Raw genomic sequence first — 15248 nt, 5'->3', positions numbered from 1 at the left:
GTCCTTCCATGGCTTTTTCTCTCTGTGTGTGCATTCCTGGTGCCTCTCCCTCTTCTTATAAGGACACCAGTCATATCGGATTAGGGCCATCTCAATGACCTCATTTAACCTTAATTATCTCTTTGAAGACCCTATCTCCAAACACAGTCATATCCTGAGATATTGGGGGTTAGGATTTCAACATGTGAATTTAAAGGGGACAAATTCAATCCATAACAATACTTCATGAACAATGGTGGAGGACTGAGTGCCCTGGACAATCAATCTATGGATCCTGGAGAACTTCCAGTGTCCTTGAGGGGATGTCCTGCTGGGCCCATATTTCCCAGAGCACAGCCAGGACATGCAACCAGGGGAGAGGGAAGGGGGAAGGTGTGGAAGGTTGTGCCGGTGTTTCCTCTCCTCCCAGTGTGATGGCTGCCCAGGCTGCTCCTGAGCGGTGGTACAGGAATCTCACAGGAGGTACGAGGTCCATGGTGGTTTCCAGGTACCAGCTACATCCCAGAGCATCATGTGGCTAGGCAGTGGGTTTCCTCGTGATCCAGGCATTGCTCACGGTAGACCCTAAACGAGGGGGTTCTCTGTCTCTGGAGCCACTTCACCAGCACCGACATCCTTCTTCTTTGTCCCTGGCAAGGAGATCAGAACGAAGGTTACCCCTCCAAAGTTTGTACCTAAGGCCTCTGAATCCTGATGGTCCTAGTTCAAGATCACCTCAGGCAAGGAATAGCTCTCCTGGTTTTCCAAGACCCTGGAAAAGGAGATGCTTCAAGGACAGGAAGTTCTTCCTAATGTCTAGACTTTCTCTGCAATTATGGCACGCATTTAGCTGTAGAAGGTATAGAAACTTAGAGCTGGGATGGACCCAGTTAAATGACTAGGCAGAAGCCACGTGTCAGAACCAAGGGTCAGCCTCCAGATGCCCTGGGTAGAGCCTTTCCACTATCCCCGGTAGTTGGATTCTCTCTACCCTTCTCAGTGTCCAACGCTGCTCTTTTCTGAGCCTTGAAAACATTAGGCGAAGTGAAAGAAGTCAGTCACAAAGGATCACACAGTGCATGACTCCATTTACAGGATAGACTGTCCAGAAGAGACAGTCTAGGGACAGAAAGGAGATTAGTGGTTGCCTGGGGCTGGAAGGGAAAGGGGCACTAGGGAGTGATGGCTAAGGGGCTTGGGAATTTCCTTTTGGGGTAATGAGGATGTTCTCAAATTGAGTGTGGTGATGGATGAACAACTCTGTGACTGTAATAAAAGCCATTGAGTTTTACACTTGAAATGCATGAATTACACGGTATGTGCAGTATAGTCCAATAAAGCTGTTAAAACAAAAAGCTGCTTGCTTCCTGGCTTCTACCTTCTTACCACAAATCCTGGGGGCTGTCTGAGGCAAAGGGCCAGGTCAGACCCTCTCAGGAGCAGACAGGGCCCTAGGTGGAGTGTGACCCCTGCTGCTCCCTCTTCCCTCCCTTGCCTGTGGAAAGAACATACAGGAGCCAGCCAGCCAGCCCAGCTGCATGCTCAGTGGCTGGGCCAAGACTCTTGCCTTTTAGGACACATCCACTGAAGTCTTATGCCTCCTTCTCCTTGCTGACCCACTTTCTCCATCCTGGGACCAGCCAGACAGCCTAGGATGGACATGTCCACGAAGCCCAGGTCAGCTGGGGTAGTTCTTTCAGGAGCTGGATGGAGAGCACAGAACCCAGCTTAAACTCTGAGTGTCCCCTTCCCTCTTCTCCTGGGGGAAGGAGGCCCTATCAGTCCCTGGCCAGAGAGGTGCTTCTCTCAGGAAGCCTTTCCTAGGATGATTGGCAAGAGGGAGTTGGGATTCATCTAGATTTTCACTCAACACACCTTTATTGATACCAGTTATGTTCCAGGAACCCTTGCTAGATGTCAGGGGGTGGTGACTCAGCCTTTATCTTTCAAGACCTGAGAACTCCGTGGGAGAGTGAGGGCAGTAAGTGCTGTGACTGAGATGAGCACTGGAGAGTCAAGGCAGGACACAAACCCAGCCTGGGTGTGGGAGAGAAGGTCGGGAAGGCTTCCTGCAGGGGGCACACCTTGAAGATGGTGGAGGTGACAGCCAAATGAAGAAGGCGAGTTGGGTGGAAGTTATGGAAAATGTGTTCCAGACAGAAAGAGTAGAATGTGCAAATGCCTGCAGAGGCATGCAAGAGAGTAGCTCATTTGAAAACTGCTAAAGGAACTTCAGGTAGTTCAGTCTGACTGGAGACCAGAATATTAGATGGAGAGGGCCAAGAGATGACACGGGAGAGGGAAGCCTAAATAGGAGGCCGTCCAAACTTGGCCCTCCTTCCCAGAAGACCTACCTCCTCCAGCCACCCCTAGCCCCTGCAGGACTCCTACCTGAGCAGGGGCCCCAGTGCCAGGCAGAGAGACCAGCCAGGATCACAAGCAGCAAGACAGGCACCACCACCAGTAGCACATCTTTGTAGGAGGCCATCCCTGGAGCTGGACATGGAGGGGGCAGGGTCACAGGTGGACTGGAGGCTTCACAATCCCTCAACCACTGATCCCCAGCCCTCGGCATACCTGCCTGGTGATGGCAGCTCTCCCAGGGGGTGACTGTGGCCAAGTCCCAGCTGACAGGGTTTGAGACAATGCAGGAATAGGCCACACCTTTGTCACCTGGTCCCAGTGACACACTCAGCACCTGTCCGTCCATGAAGAGGCCGCCTGGCTTGATATCAAGGTCAATGGTTCCCTCCCGTCGCCAGCTATAGGTTATGTCGCTGATGTTGGGAGCCCAACAGGACAGGAACACTTGGCAGGTCTTGGGGGGCTGAGCATCCCCTGATACAGCAGTGAACACTTGCACCACGGGCCTGGGCACTGCACCTGAGCAAGGACAGCAGAACCAGTGTGGGTTTTAGGGATGCTGAGTGGGGCCCATAGCTCCAGCTCTGGGATCCATGCAGGGCTAGGTGCCACCTCTGACTAGGCCACTCTGGCTCTAAAGCCTCATCAGTCTCCCATTGCCCACAGGACAGAAGCTGAATTTCTAAGTCTGGTATTCAAAATCCTTCATTAAATGGTTGATGTCAACCTCTCCAGCTGTACCTCCTGCTGACCCTCTCCACCCATCTTAATTAATTTCCTGTTCTCCCAAACGTGTCATGCTTCATATCTTTCATGTGGCTCAGCTGTACACATATGCTTTTCTCGTCTCACCCTCCTAGAAAACTCCTACTCATCCTCCAAGGCCCAGCTTGGACACACTCCTTACTGCTCTGATTATGAAGCCTTCTCTGATATTCCAGGTACGGCTCTGAGCCCTCTGAGAACTCTCTGTATCCCTTGTCATCAAATTTCCCCCATACATGATACATCAGTCAGAGAGACAATAAACGTTTGTTAAGGTAGGCACAAAAACAACAAACACATTCCTGGACTTTTGGAGATTTTGGAGTTTGGTGAAGAAGACGTACTAACAAGTGATTATGAATAACTAAGAAAATTATCACAAGGATGCAAAATTCTGTGAAGGAGCGGGCCAGGGGGTAGGGGCTCTACCTTTTTGTCTCCATAACCCTTGCTCTCAAGGTGCTCAGCTACCTGGGCCATTGGACAAATTGGTGTCCTGGCATCCCAGGCCATGGCTGCCCCTTCCTACATCGGTTGATGAGTAGATCACGAGTCTCATGGCGAAGGGGGCCAGCGGGAGAGCATTCTGGCAACAGTGGGAGGGCTCAGTCTCTGAGAGCATTCCAAAGTTAAGCTGAGTAAAACCTCATGAATGCCAGCTCGATCTGGTGGGATTTGTGATATGAAAAAAGAAAAGATTTGCTGGGCGCCCTAATAGTATAAACAAAGATTACAGGGGAGGGAGATATTTACACTACTTCAGAGGACAAGCTGCTTCCAAACACGATCAGGCACAGTAGAAACACCCATTGACATTTCTAGTAACTGATCTGCTAATTCAAATCATTCTTATCTATTGTCAAAGCAGAGCTCCTAAGGACGGCTGCCTGGCAGCTTTGTGCAATTAGTTCTGATCACGCTACGTATTTGGAAGCAATAAAACAGCAATTTCCTTAAAATCTGTAATTCAGATGCTGAGAACAAGGCATTTTAGAGCTTAGTGGTGTGGGTGCTGCCTGTATTATCCCATTCAACGTCCTCATTTCACATATGTGACAGCTGAGACCCAGAACGGGGGAGAGCCTCCCTGGCTGCCTGGATGGCTATGAAGGCTGTTCACTGTGCAAGGGCGCTGGGCTCAGGGGGTAACGGGTGAGGGCGGGGTGCTGAATTCCAGCCAGCCCTCTGCTTGCCAACATGGTGCAACATGGATCAGGGTCGTGTGCATCGAATAGGACACACATTTAATTGTACACTGGCAGCCCGTGTGGCTCACCTAAGTGATGAGCCAGTGATCTTCCTCTAGGTGGGGGAGGGTCTCTCTCTTTCCAGTTTGCTACTGCCTTTCTCTCCCTCAGTGTTTCGCTCTGCCCAGCTATCACCTCGACTCTCCATTCTTAAATTTGGACCTTTTCCTCCCCTTATTCTATCTCAATTTCTGAGGTTTTACTGAAATAGGGGTCACTGACATATCTTTTCCAAGCCACTAGATACATGAATAGGAGCTCAAAGGCCATTTTATCTTTACCAGCAGAAATACGGTGGCCGTGGTAGAAGTGTAGGTGGTGATGGTGGTGCAGGTGATGGTGGGGGTGGTGGAGGTGGAGGTGGTGATGGTGGTGCAGGTGATGGAGGGCATGGTGGTGGTGGTTGTGGAGATGCTGGTTGTGACAGAGGTGGAGGTGAAGTTGCTGGAAAGAAAGACCCATCCAGCCTCCAGTGAATTCAGTCACCGCAGCTGAGGTGCTGAGAGCAGCTCTATGAATGACCCTAACACACCTACGCAGAACAGAGGATCACCTCAGCTGAGCCCTGCAAAGTCAGACTTGTGAGAAACAAAAATATTTGTTGTTTTTAACCAGCAAGTTTGGGGATGGTTTATTTTGCAATAACAAATAACAGAGAATACCCATGAATGATGTAAATTTAAAATCTCTCAATACATCTAAAAGAGCTCTTTTAAGAAATATGACATAAAAATTCTATACTTTAGGGGGTTTCCCTGGTGGCGCAGTGGTTGAGAGTCCGCCTGCTGATGCGGGGGATGCAGGTTCGTGCCCCGGTCCGGGAGGATCCCACGTGCCGCGGAGCGGCTGGGCCCGTGGGCCATGGCCGCTGAGCCTGCGCGTCTGGAGCCTGTGTTCCGCAACGGGAGAGGCCACAACAGTGAGAGGCCCGCGTACCGCAAAAAAAAAAAAAAAAAAAATCTATACTTTAGTTAAAATGAATTTTTAAATTAAAAACATTGTGTATCCTTATTTTTCTTTTTGGTGGTGCATAAAATAATGGCACGTCTTATAACCTGTTATCTTAGAATTGATGATGCCTAGGCCAGCCTCTATCCCAGATGCTTTCCCAAATGCCACTGATTTTACGTTTATTGGGATTTTCATGGTAATATTACTATACTGGTTTTACAAGTGAGAAAGGTCAATGTCAGGGAGTAAGTATTGTGTCCAAGGCCACTGAGATAAGAAAAGACCAAGCTAGAGTTCAGACCAGGACAATAGGGCGGAAAAGCCTGGCTGCCCCAGCCAGAAGCTCACCTGCGAGAACCCGAGGAGTTTTCTTACCTGTGCCTGTGGGGAAGCAGCTGTTCCCTGAATCAGCCATGAGGTCAGAGGCCAGAGGTTTCTAGACCCCAGTTCTCCCCAGTTTCCAGGACCCAGGATGCCTTTCCGGAGCTTTGTGGGAGGAGGTGGGGCAGAGAGCCTGAGTCAGGTGCACTCACCATACACCTTGAGCTGCAGGGTCTGGGTCCAGGCTCGACCTTCCTTGTCCACCAGCAGCACGGAGAAGTTGCCGCTGTCTCCAGACTTCAGTGGCCGCAGCTCCAAGCTGAGGTTGCTGTGCAGCTGGGCTCGGCCCAGGAAGCGGGAGTGGTACAGCGTCTCCAGAGACCCCCGGAAGAACGTGGCCAGGAGCTCCTCTGAAGGCCAGAGGGATCTCCAGATGGCCTCTCGGATTTGGAAGCCGGGAGGGTGCTCTGCCACCAGCAGCGCGGAGCCCCCCACCTGGCCCTGAACTTGGGCACTGGTTACAATGAAGGGAAGTAGTGCTGAAAGGACAGAACCCCATCACTCTGCCTGCCCCAAACGTCCTCATCTCTCTCCTGCGTGCAGCTGAGCTGCTGCGGAGCAAGTGAGGGCCCTTCTCTCCACACTCCCTCCACCCAAGCTGAGAGCGCACTGCGCCAGGGACTGGGAATAAAACAGTGAGGAAGGGAATCCAGTCCCTGTGCTCATGGAGCTCAGACTCTTAAGACAGCAATTTACCATGGTGGCAAAAATGGGTGCCCCGGGAGAACACAGGTAGGCTGATAGGGTGACCTTGCCAGGCCTTGAGGGACTCAGAGAAGAAAAGGTTAAGCTGAGACCGGAAAGAGGAATGGGAATCAGCCAGGTCACGCAGAGGGCGGCCTGGAGTGGGGATGGGGAAGTGTTAGAGACCAAGTGGGCAGCACACACAAAGGCCCGGACGGTGAGAGAGCTTGGTGCACTGTGGGGAACTGAAAGTAGTTCTCTGCAGAGGGAGTAAGAAATAGCACTGCAGAGTCTGTGGGAGCCCGATCCTGCAGGGCCCTAAAAGCAACTTTGGAGTTTGGCCTTTATCCTTAGAGCGATGGGGGGGCCTTGGATAGTCTTTAAGTAAGAGAGTGACGTGATTAGATCCATGGTTAGAAAGACAACTCCAGCAGCGGTGTGCAGGCTGCACGGGAGGTGGGGCAAGACTGAGGCTGCGTCTATTAATCCCAAGGAGAGTGGGGTTGTACTGGTACTGGAGGTACTATGGAAACTTGTACTGAGGAAGTGAGCAGATGAGACAGGCAGAAGTGGGAGGAATGGAGAGATTATTGTGTGGGGTCTGGTAACAGATTAGATCTGGGGAGTGAGGGAGCCAGGAGTCAAGGATGGCTCCCAGGTCCTTGGGACCCACTGGATGCCATTCTCTGTGATCCAGAACAGGAGGAGAAACAGAATGGGGGTGAGATGTCAAGAGGCTGTTTTGCTGGGAACATAGTCAGTGTGACTTGTGTGGGTGACACTTCTGCTTGAAGTGCCCCTCTGACTCCTCTGCTGACTGATTTCTGCTCCTCCTTGAAGCATTACTGCCTCCCCTGGCCTCTGCCATCTGTCACTGCAGGTTACAAACTCTGTGCTCCCACAGCGGGCTGGGATCACCACTACTAACGCTCCTATCCCTCTATTGTGACCACTTGTTTATGAGTCCCATGAGACTGTGAGTTCCTCTTCTCATGTTTGTACTTCCTGTGCCCAACACAGTTTAGGAGTGGGATGTAGGAGAACCTCGGAAGATATACTGAATGCATGACGAAATTGGCTGAGGACTTCCCTCATACCCAGCACAGTGGTGGGCGCGAGGGTTCAGAGCAGAATAAAAGCAGATGGAGAACACACCCAAGTGCTGGGAGTTTAGTTAGGGAGCCGTGTTCTGGATGACCACTCAGCCAGACGTTGGTAACTCCAGTCTCCTGTCCGTCTCACTGCCCTGCCAGCCCCAGCCATCTCAGTCCTAACTGGGGATGGCTTCAGGGTTAAGGCACAGTGGAGACGTCACACAAAGAGAGCATAGCACTGGATGTCAATCCAGACTCCTGCTCTATCCTGCCCTGGCTCTGCCACTAACAAGCTGTGCAAGCTTCAGCATACCTCTTCCCTCTAAAGGCTTCCGTTGTCCCATTCGTAAAGCAGGGGGTGCCTTCAACCAGTGGTACTCATCTCTTTCACCACTCAGAAAAATTCTTTTTGCTTCCCATGTCCACGGGTTTGAAAGATTGGTGAACCAAACAGATTCCCTCTTTTTGGCAGGATTTCCTTCACATGTTTAGAAATGTTGAAATCTGCGGACTTTTGGAGCCAGGAACTCAGGTGGGGACATCAGACAAAATCATCTTGAAGTCCCTGTGAGCTTCTGACACAAACAAAAGTGTCTGAGTACTTGCCACGCCCCATGGCTCCCATCCCCTGGCCTAGCAGCGCTGGCCCTTGTCATACTGACCACTTGTTAACCAAGGGAGGGAAGTCAGGCATCGGACAGGATGGGGGGGGGGTGGTGTCGCCCAGTGTTGAAGAGACCTGATTTGTCTCTTCTGACATCACACCGCTATCGACCACCCCAAGTCCACAGGCAATATATTAACTTGCTTTTGTCTCTCATCCCTCCTGAATGTCCACTTCCACAGACCTGCAGGGAGGAGTCTCAGCTCTCCCACAGGCTGTTGGAAAGACATCCTCAGATTGTAAGGGCCCTGCCCTCCCCTGCTCTCCCCAGACCACATTTAGAATTTGCATGCGTTAACACTGCCAGACCCTCACATTCTCACGACCATCTCTTTCAAAACCAATGGGGGGCTTCCCTGGTGGCGCAGTGGTTGGGAGTCCGCCTGCCAGTGCAGGGGGCGCGGGTTCGTGACCCGGTCCGGGAGGATCCCACGTGCCGCGGAGCAACTGCGCCTGTGGGCCATGGCCGCTGAACCTGCGCGTCCGGAGCCTGTGCTCCGCAACGGGAGAGGCCACAACAGTGAGAGGCCCGCGTACCGCAAAAACAAACAAACAAAAAAAACAACAAAAAACAACAATGGTACCACCAGCCTCAGTTTTAACCTCCCTGGGCCACAAAACAGCTTGTGTCTCAGGGACATGGAGGTTCCTTGTGCTGCCATCCTTCTACCCAGGATCCTGCATCTCTTTGCCTCTGCCTAGCGTTTAAGGTCGCCCAAGAACTTGCTTCAGTCTTCCCTGCCCCTCCACAGCTCCTGGGTTCTCACTCGGGTTGGGGAGAGGATCCTGCCCGGATGTCTGGGGAAGGGACTTCAGCTCTCTGAGGCCAGGCCACCCGCCTGCCCCACTTACCTTCCCAGAGAAGCAGACTCCACAGGGACCACACGGCCATACTCCGGAGAGGCAGGCAAAGTCGCTCGAGAGCCAAATCCAGGACATCCCAGGTCAAGTGGATGCATGGAAGGAGCTGTGGTCCTTCTGGAAAGTCCCATGGTTAGAAGGAGGAATGTTGACTCAGAACAGGACGCCCTGAAAGTGAAAATATCCAGAGGAAAGTGGAAGTTGGCCTCAGGTCCAGCTGGGCTCTTTCAGGAGCTGATTCTTGTAAGTCAGCCTCTTTCAAATGCCTATGGTTGGCCAATGCAGACGGCAAGTCCCCCCCGCACAAGCCCACATCCTCCTCGCTGACTTCCGCCAGGCATCCCCGCATCCCACTCTGCCCGGCTGCCCCCTGCCCTTCCTGTTGTCACCGCAGAGAACCCTCTTAACTGCGATTCCCATCATCACCTCTCTGCTTAAAATTCTCCCGCAGCCTCCCACCGCCCTCAGGATAAAGACTAAACTCTTGGCTAGCGTACAAGGTTCTCCTAAGTCCAACCCCAGCCTGCTTCTCCAGCCTGCCGTCCCACGTCCATTCCGCTCTCCAGCCACGCCAAGCCAGGACTGCCTCTTCTCAGAACTGCCAACTCCACACTTCCGTTCGTTGTACTTGTTCCGTTCATCCTTCTGGATGTGGCCTGGCTATGCAGGCTATGCAGCTGGCTGGACTCCCGTTCCAGGCTTCCTGACCACAGGCAGCCTGAGGAAGCTTCCTTTCTGGGTGCCCAGGGCCTGCCCGTTCCTGCCATAACTCTTAGCACACTGTTTCGCAACAGTTTTCTCATCTCCACAGACTGTTTGTTGCCGAGGCCTCATGTTCATTTCTGTGTACCCCTCGGTGCTGGGCGTGTCATGGACGCTTAATGGACATTTGTTAAACCGGGGTGTGAGTTCTAGAGATTGCTGCCTATTTTGCTTCCTGGAAGCCCTACAACTCTCCTCTGAGAGGATCGGATTATCACCCTGTTAGAGATGGGGGAGGTGGAAAACCAGAGTGAGGTTAGCACCTTTCGGAGGTCACAGAGGAGCAGAGTTATGAGCTGAGCTTCAGCCTTCCAAGTGTGGTCCCTTTTGCCAGTCGCTCCATCCTAACTCCGCGTCTCTTCTCACTTGCGGCGGTAACTTGGTTTCTTTAGTCAGGGAAGGCTTTGCGAGAAGATAAGGAAAATCTCCGAGCTTCCTGAGTGTGGCTTGTGGTATCTAGTCCTGCAGAGCTTCTGACCTGTCGGTCAAACTGAACGCTCTGCTCTGGACCCAGCTGGGAACGAGGCAGACGTGGTGGCACGTGGGCAGGAGGATTCCAGAACAGGGTTCCTGCCCTCCAGTTACTCACCACCAAATTGTAGGAACAAGATATGCCTGGGAAGGGAAGGCCCACAACAGACAGACACGGCTCTGTGCAAAAGAGCAGCACAGGGCTTCCCTGGTGGCGCAGTGGTTGAGAGTCCGCCTGCCGATGCAGCGGACACGGGTTCGTGCCCCGGTCTGGGAAGATCCCACATGCTGCGGAGCGGCTGGGCCCGTGAGCCACAGCTACTGAGTCTGCGCGTCCGGAGCCTGTGCTCCGCAGCAAGAGAGGCCGTGACAGTGAGAGGCCCACGCACCGCGATGAAGAGTGGCCCCCGCTTGCCACAACTAGAGAAAGCCCTCGCACAGAAACAAAGACCCAACACAGCCAAAACTAAATAAATAAATTTATATATAAAAAAAAAAAGCAGCACAGACAGTCCACGCTGCAAGAGGGCATGGGAAGAGGTCTCTGTGGATGTGGGCAGGGGACACTTCCTTAAAAGGTGGAATTTGAGCTGCATCTTGAAGATAGACGTGATTTGGATAGGCTTAGAAAACAGGGAGGGCCAGAGGTTGGGGGTGGGCTCTGAGCATGAGGGGAAAGCTTGGCAGTGGGGAGGTCCCGTGTGGGCTCCAGAGACAGTGAAGGAGCAGAGGGAGGGATCCTTTAGGGCTGTCTTGGGTAACATGGAAAGGGACGCTGGGGGTCACATTATGGGGTCCTTGAGTACTGGGTTAAGTTTAGGCATTTACTCTGGAGGCCAGCAACTTTCACCCGTGCTGAAAACTTGGATTCTCAGGGATTCTGGTTCAGTAGGGCTGGGCTGGGGCTCAGGAACCTGTAGTTTTAACAAACACTGCACTCCAGGTGATTCTGAGCTAGTGAATGGAGGGAGGGCTCTGAGAAGCACTGCTTGGAGGGAGGGGGCTGCTGTCCATTTGGGGCTAACTTGCTAGTGGGAGGACAGCGTGCAGGGCTGATTGGGGGAGAAAAAAGAGGCAGGGAGGTCTGAGTAGCAACTATTGTGATTGTCCTGACTGGAGTAGAAAAGAACTCTCTAGAGAGAAAGGGGCAGAGCTGGAGTTGTGACAGAACTCGGACACCACCCGCCTATGGGACACAGAGGCCAAGGGAGAGGACTGATCTGTGACTCCACTGTCAATTCCATCATCCATGTGTCAGCTATTTATTGAGCATCTACTTACATGTCAGGTGCTGGGGACACAAAGATGAAAGGCACAGCCTCTGCCCTCAAGGAGTCTGCAGTTTAGATGAGAAGACAGACGTGTAACCCAGTAATTACAATCAGTGTGGTCAGAGCAATGCCAGCTGCGTGCATGGGATGCTATGGGAGCCCGAGGGTGGATGGGTGGGAGCCGGCTGGGGGGCTAGAAGGCCAGGTGGGCCTCATGGAGTGGGTAGTGTTTGAGGTGAGCCTTAGGATATAAACAGATGAGGGTGAGGGTAGGACTTAAGAACTCAAGCTCTGGGGTCAAGCTTCTTGGGTTCAGGTCTTGGCCGTGAAACCTCGAGCAAAGTGGCTGCTCTGCGTTCGGCATCTTCATTCACGAAACGGGGATTAATAACAGTATCTACCTCTTCGTGGTGCCGTAAGGGTGAAGCCACTTAAAATAGGGTCTGGTGCATAGTCAGGTCAAATAAAGAATGTGGCCCACCATCCAGTTCTACAAGTTACTGGCTACTGCAGTTGCTGACCTACAACACACCTTGAAAGGAATTCAGGGGGACAGTCAAGATGAGCCATTCTGTGCTCTGGGAAAACAGGCAGAACAGACCCTCAGATATTTTATGAAGCCAATTTCTTGCATCTTCCCATACTTATAAAAGCACTAAAATCATTAACTAAGATAGCTGTGCCTCGTGACAAGCAGTAACCTTCTACCAAAATGTGTGCTTAATTGCACGTACTCTTTCTCCAAAATCACGTCTATGCAGACCTCCCCCTCTACCTCTTCAGAGCAGTTCCTCAGAGCTATCTGAGAGGCTGTCTCCCGGGCTCTAGTCCTCCGTAAGTCCCCAAATAAAAAGGAAACTCACGTTGTGCATTTTAATTTCAGTTGACAATCAGCTCTCAAAAAAATTAACCATTGTTACTAAGTGGCCAGAGAGAGGGAAGAAGGGAAAGCTGGGCAAATGCAGGTAAAGGAGTGTTGAGGTACCAGCCGCCCTGCTTCAACTCTCTTCCCCCTGTTCCTGAGGGCGGGGATCAGACCCCCTTCATTTCCGCACCCTGTATATCGCCAAGGACAGGATTTCCATGAGGTGGTACCCTTCAAGCATGTGTTGAAATGGATTGAATGATTCTGAAATGTCAAGGCCAGGTCTGGGGTGGCCGTGGAATGCAGGAGTCTGGCTGGTGTGTGAATGCTGGCAATACGGATGCTGAGTTCCTTTGGAGGAGACAGTGGGCAGCCACACTCCCTCTCAGCAGAAGGGGTGGTCCATAGTGGTCCATCCAAGCAGCGAATGAGTTGCAATCTTCTATGCACCACCCCAGGCCTTTTCCTTTAGGGGAATTTCAGGGAGGCTGAGAAAGTGGGAAGGGGGAGGTTGGGTGAGGACCTGAAAGTATCCCACCCACCTCCCCCAAAAGAAAAACTTCCAGCAGCCCTGCGACAGCTGGAGAAGAATGGACTGATGGAGGCATAGGAAGGGTTAAGTCTGCGGTGGCAGGTTCCCCTCCTTCCAGTGCTAATTACTGGTTCAGACCACATTAATAACCCAGCCACAGGGGGAGTGCATGGAGTAAATTAGCTAGTAAGTTCAAAGGGGCCACTCCCCACCTTCTTTAATTAAGAGAGAAGCTGGCAGCCGGGGCTGCGCTCAACCTCCCTGGGGCCTTTCTGGGAAGCCGGGAGCCTCTGCCGCAGCCCAGGCAGGTGCAGTGGTAGCGCCATCTGCCAGGCAGCGTGGGCTGCACCTGCCATTAGCCCACCTGCGCTGTGGGCTGGGGTGGGGGTAGTGGGGGAACAGGTGTAAAATTTGGCCAAACCAGCATCTGAGCTCAACCCTTAGCCCTGAGAGCAGCGTAGTGCAGAGATTCAGGGCTGGGTGGAATTTGATGGGGTGTGAAGGGTGGTCCAAGTGATGCCCTGTCCCTGTCCACTCACACTCGTCCTTGTTCCTTGGACTGGCCTGAGGGCAGAATGGGGCCTTGCTTCTCCTGGGATGGGGGGAAGTGGAGAAGGGAAAAGAAAAGGTGAGATGTTTGGAGAGAGAAGGGAGCTGGCAGAGAAGGAGGCAGAGGAACGACGCCGGGCAGGAAGGAGGGGCCTTCAGCAGGCTTTTGGAAGGCAGGGGTGAGGGAAGAGGGCAGAGTGTTGCTGGAGGGTGGGTGGGCCTCTGGGTGCCACTTCCAGGGGGCTGTGCAGGATGGGGCTGAGGGAGCAGGTAGGCCCCCACCTGAGCCCTGTCTTTGTGTCTACCTTCACCGGCGCAGTTCCCATAGAGTGGACCAGCTGCCTGCACCATCTGCCAGCCGACACCATGCCAGCCCCAAAGGCTGCCCTGGGCAGGGGAGCCCATGTGCGCCCCTCCCTTGGCAGCCAGCTTGGGCAGTGGCTCTGCCATGTGGATGAAGACTGGGTTTGAGGCAGTGCATGCATGTGTGAAATGGAAGTACTTTACCTGCCCCAGAGGGCACTCTCATGTATGCACAGCCCCGAAGATAACTCCCTCTTCAGTATTTGTGCCCGGGGCACTTCTCTTGCCTCACCCTCATCTTGGCCCTGCTGGGAGTAGTTAGAGGGAATGGAACCTTCGATGGACCAGGGGCATGGTGCTCACAGTTGCAAGGGGGGAAACTGAGGAGAGGGGAAAAAGAAGGAGCCTATGAGATGGCTCGTGGGAGACTGGGTGGGAGGCATCTGAGGCTTTGGTAGGGTCTGCTTTTGAGGCAAAGACATACCTTCCCAGAGACTCAAAGGAAGGCTGCACAAAAAAGAAACAAAGCCACAACTGTGTTGTGTTGAGGTAGAGAACGGAGGCTGGAAACTCATTTCTTCATTCACTCACTTACCCAGCATTTGTTGGATTCCCATCTTGTGCACCGAGCAAACGTTTATTGAACACCTAGCCTGTGTAAGCCCCATGAGGTCAGGAACACATGCAGATGAGGACAGTGACCACGCTCCTGACCATGAAAGGAACAGTCACTATTCATCTGTACGTCACATGGGAGAGAATTCCAGAAACGAGTACAACATAGGCTCTTCACTCACAGAGAGTGGTGCGTGCTGAGTGAGCCGCCTTAGCGATGCTCCAGGTCTGCTGGGTGCAGCTCCTTCCGGCCGTGTAGACGGAGATACGATATGGGAAAGCCTGGGTCTTTCCCGTGCCGTGCACCTTGTCTGTACTTACCGTCATCACAGGTGATACAAAGATGAAGGACACAGAGATGTTTAGTGGATGCTTATTTAAATAAAAAGGTAGGAGGTCTATTTCCTAGCCAAATTAAAAATAACAAACCTGGAACTGAAAGAAATTCCAGTATGTGCAACCTGCCTGGTTCAGGAAAAGGCCATGCTCCATTTTTATTGTTTGTATCTAAATGGTGTAGCCACATACAAGGCAAAGATGGGGTGTCTAATGATATCTTACAAAGAAGCTGTCCGATGAACGGATCAGACCACAGCGCAGGCTGGTGCTCAGGTCCCTGACTACCCAAGAGGGCCACCAGAGGGCAGCCTTGAGGCTGCTGGCTGTCCTCTTACTCTCTACCTTAAGGGGGCAGCTCCAGGCTGCCTCTCCATCCTCATCCCAGCTAAGAAGTTCTTTCTTTTCTTCTTACTATGTAAGTGATACGACCCCACAGAGCACAGGTCCCTAGATGAGGCACAGCCAACTCGCCTCTGCTGGATATGTGTCTGCATTTAGCTCTGACTTGGAGAGAAAAATAAGGTTTCATAGCTCAGAGCCTTGATCAAGTG

The 15248-nt window shown here is 52.4% G+C and overlaps 1 protein-coding gene across 3 annotated transcripts; it reads right to left on the bottom strand.

The window, feature by feature from the left end:
* Positions 1–298: 298 nt before the first annotated feature.
* SLAMF8 (SLAM family member 8) lies at positions 299–9604 on the bottom strand. 3 transcript variants are annotated; one of them, XM_027095260.1, is made up of 7 exons: positions 9488–9604; positions 8982–9158; positions 5840–6166; positions 2557–2862; positions 2371–2475; positions 1547–1682; positions 299–629 (listed from the first exon to the last, which is right to left on the bottom strand). In XM_027095260.1, exons 2-7 carry the CDS (start codon positions 9019–9021, stop codon positions 599–601), a joined length of 945 nt encoding a protein of 314 aa, XP_026951061.1. In that variant the 5' UTR covers positions 9022–9158; positions 9488–9604; the 3' UTR covers positions 299–598. The 3 variants fall into 3 exon arrangements, with proteins under 3 accessions (XP_026951061.1, XP_026951063.1, XP_026951062.1); XM_027095262.1 differs by lacking the exon at positions 1547–1682 and having other exon boundaries at positions 9488–9602; XM_027095261.1 differs by lacking the exon at positions 9488–9604 and having other exon boundaries at positions 8982–9231.
* Positions 9605–15248: the final 5644 nt, after the last annotated feature.

The sequence above is a fragment of the Aethalodelphis obliquidens genome, unplaced genomic scaffold, assembly GCF_003676395.1.
Source record: "Aethalodelphis obliquidens isolate GAN/ISIS:26980383/991018 unplaced genomic scaffold, ASM367639v1 scaffold90, whole genome shotgun sequence".
Classification (NCBI taxonomy): Eukaryota; Metazoa; Chordata; class Mammalia; order Artiodactyla; family Delphinidae; genus Aethalodelphis; species Aethalodelphis obliquidens.
This window is presented reverse-complemented; position numbering and strand designations above follow the sequence as displayed.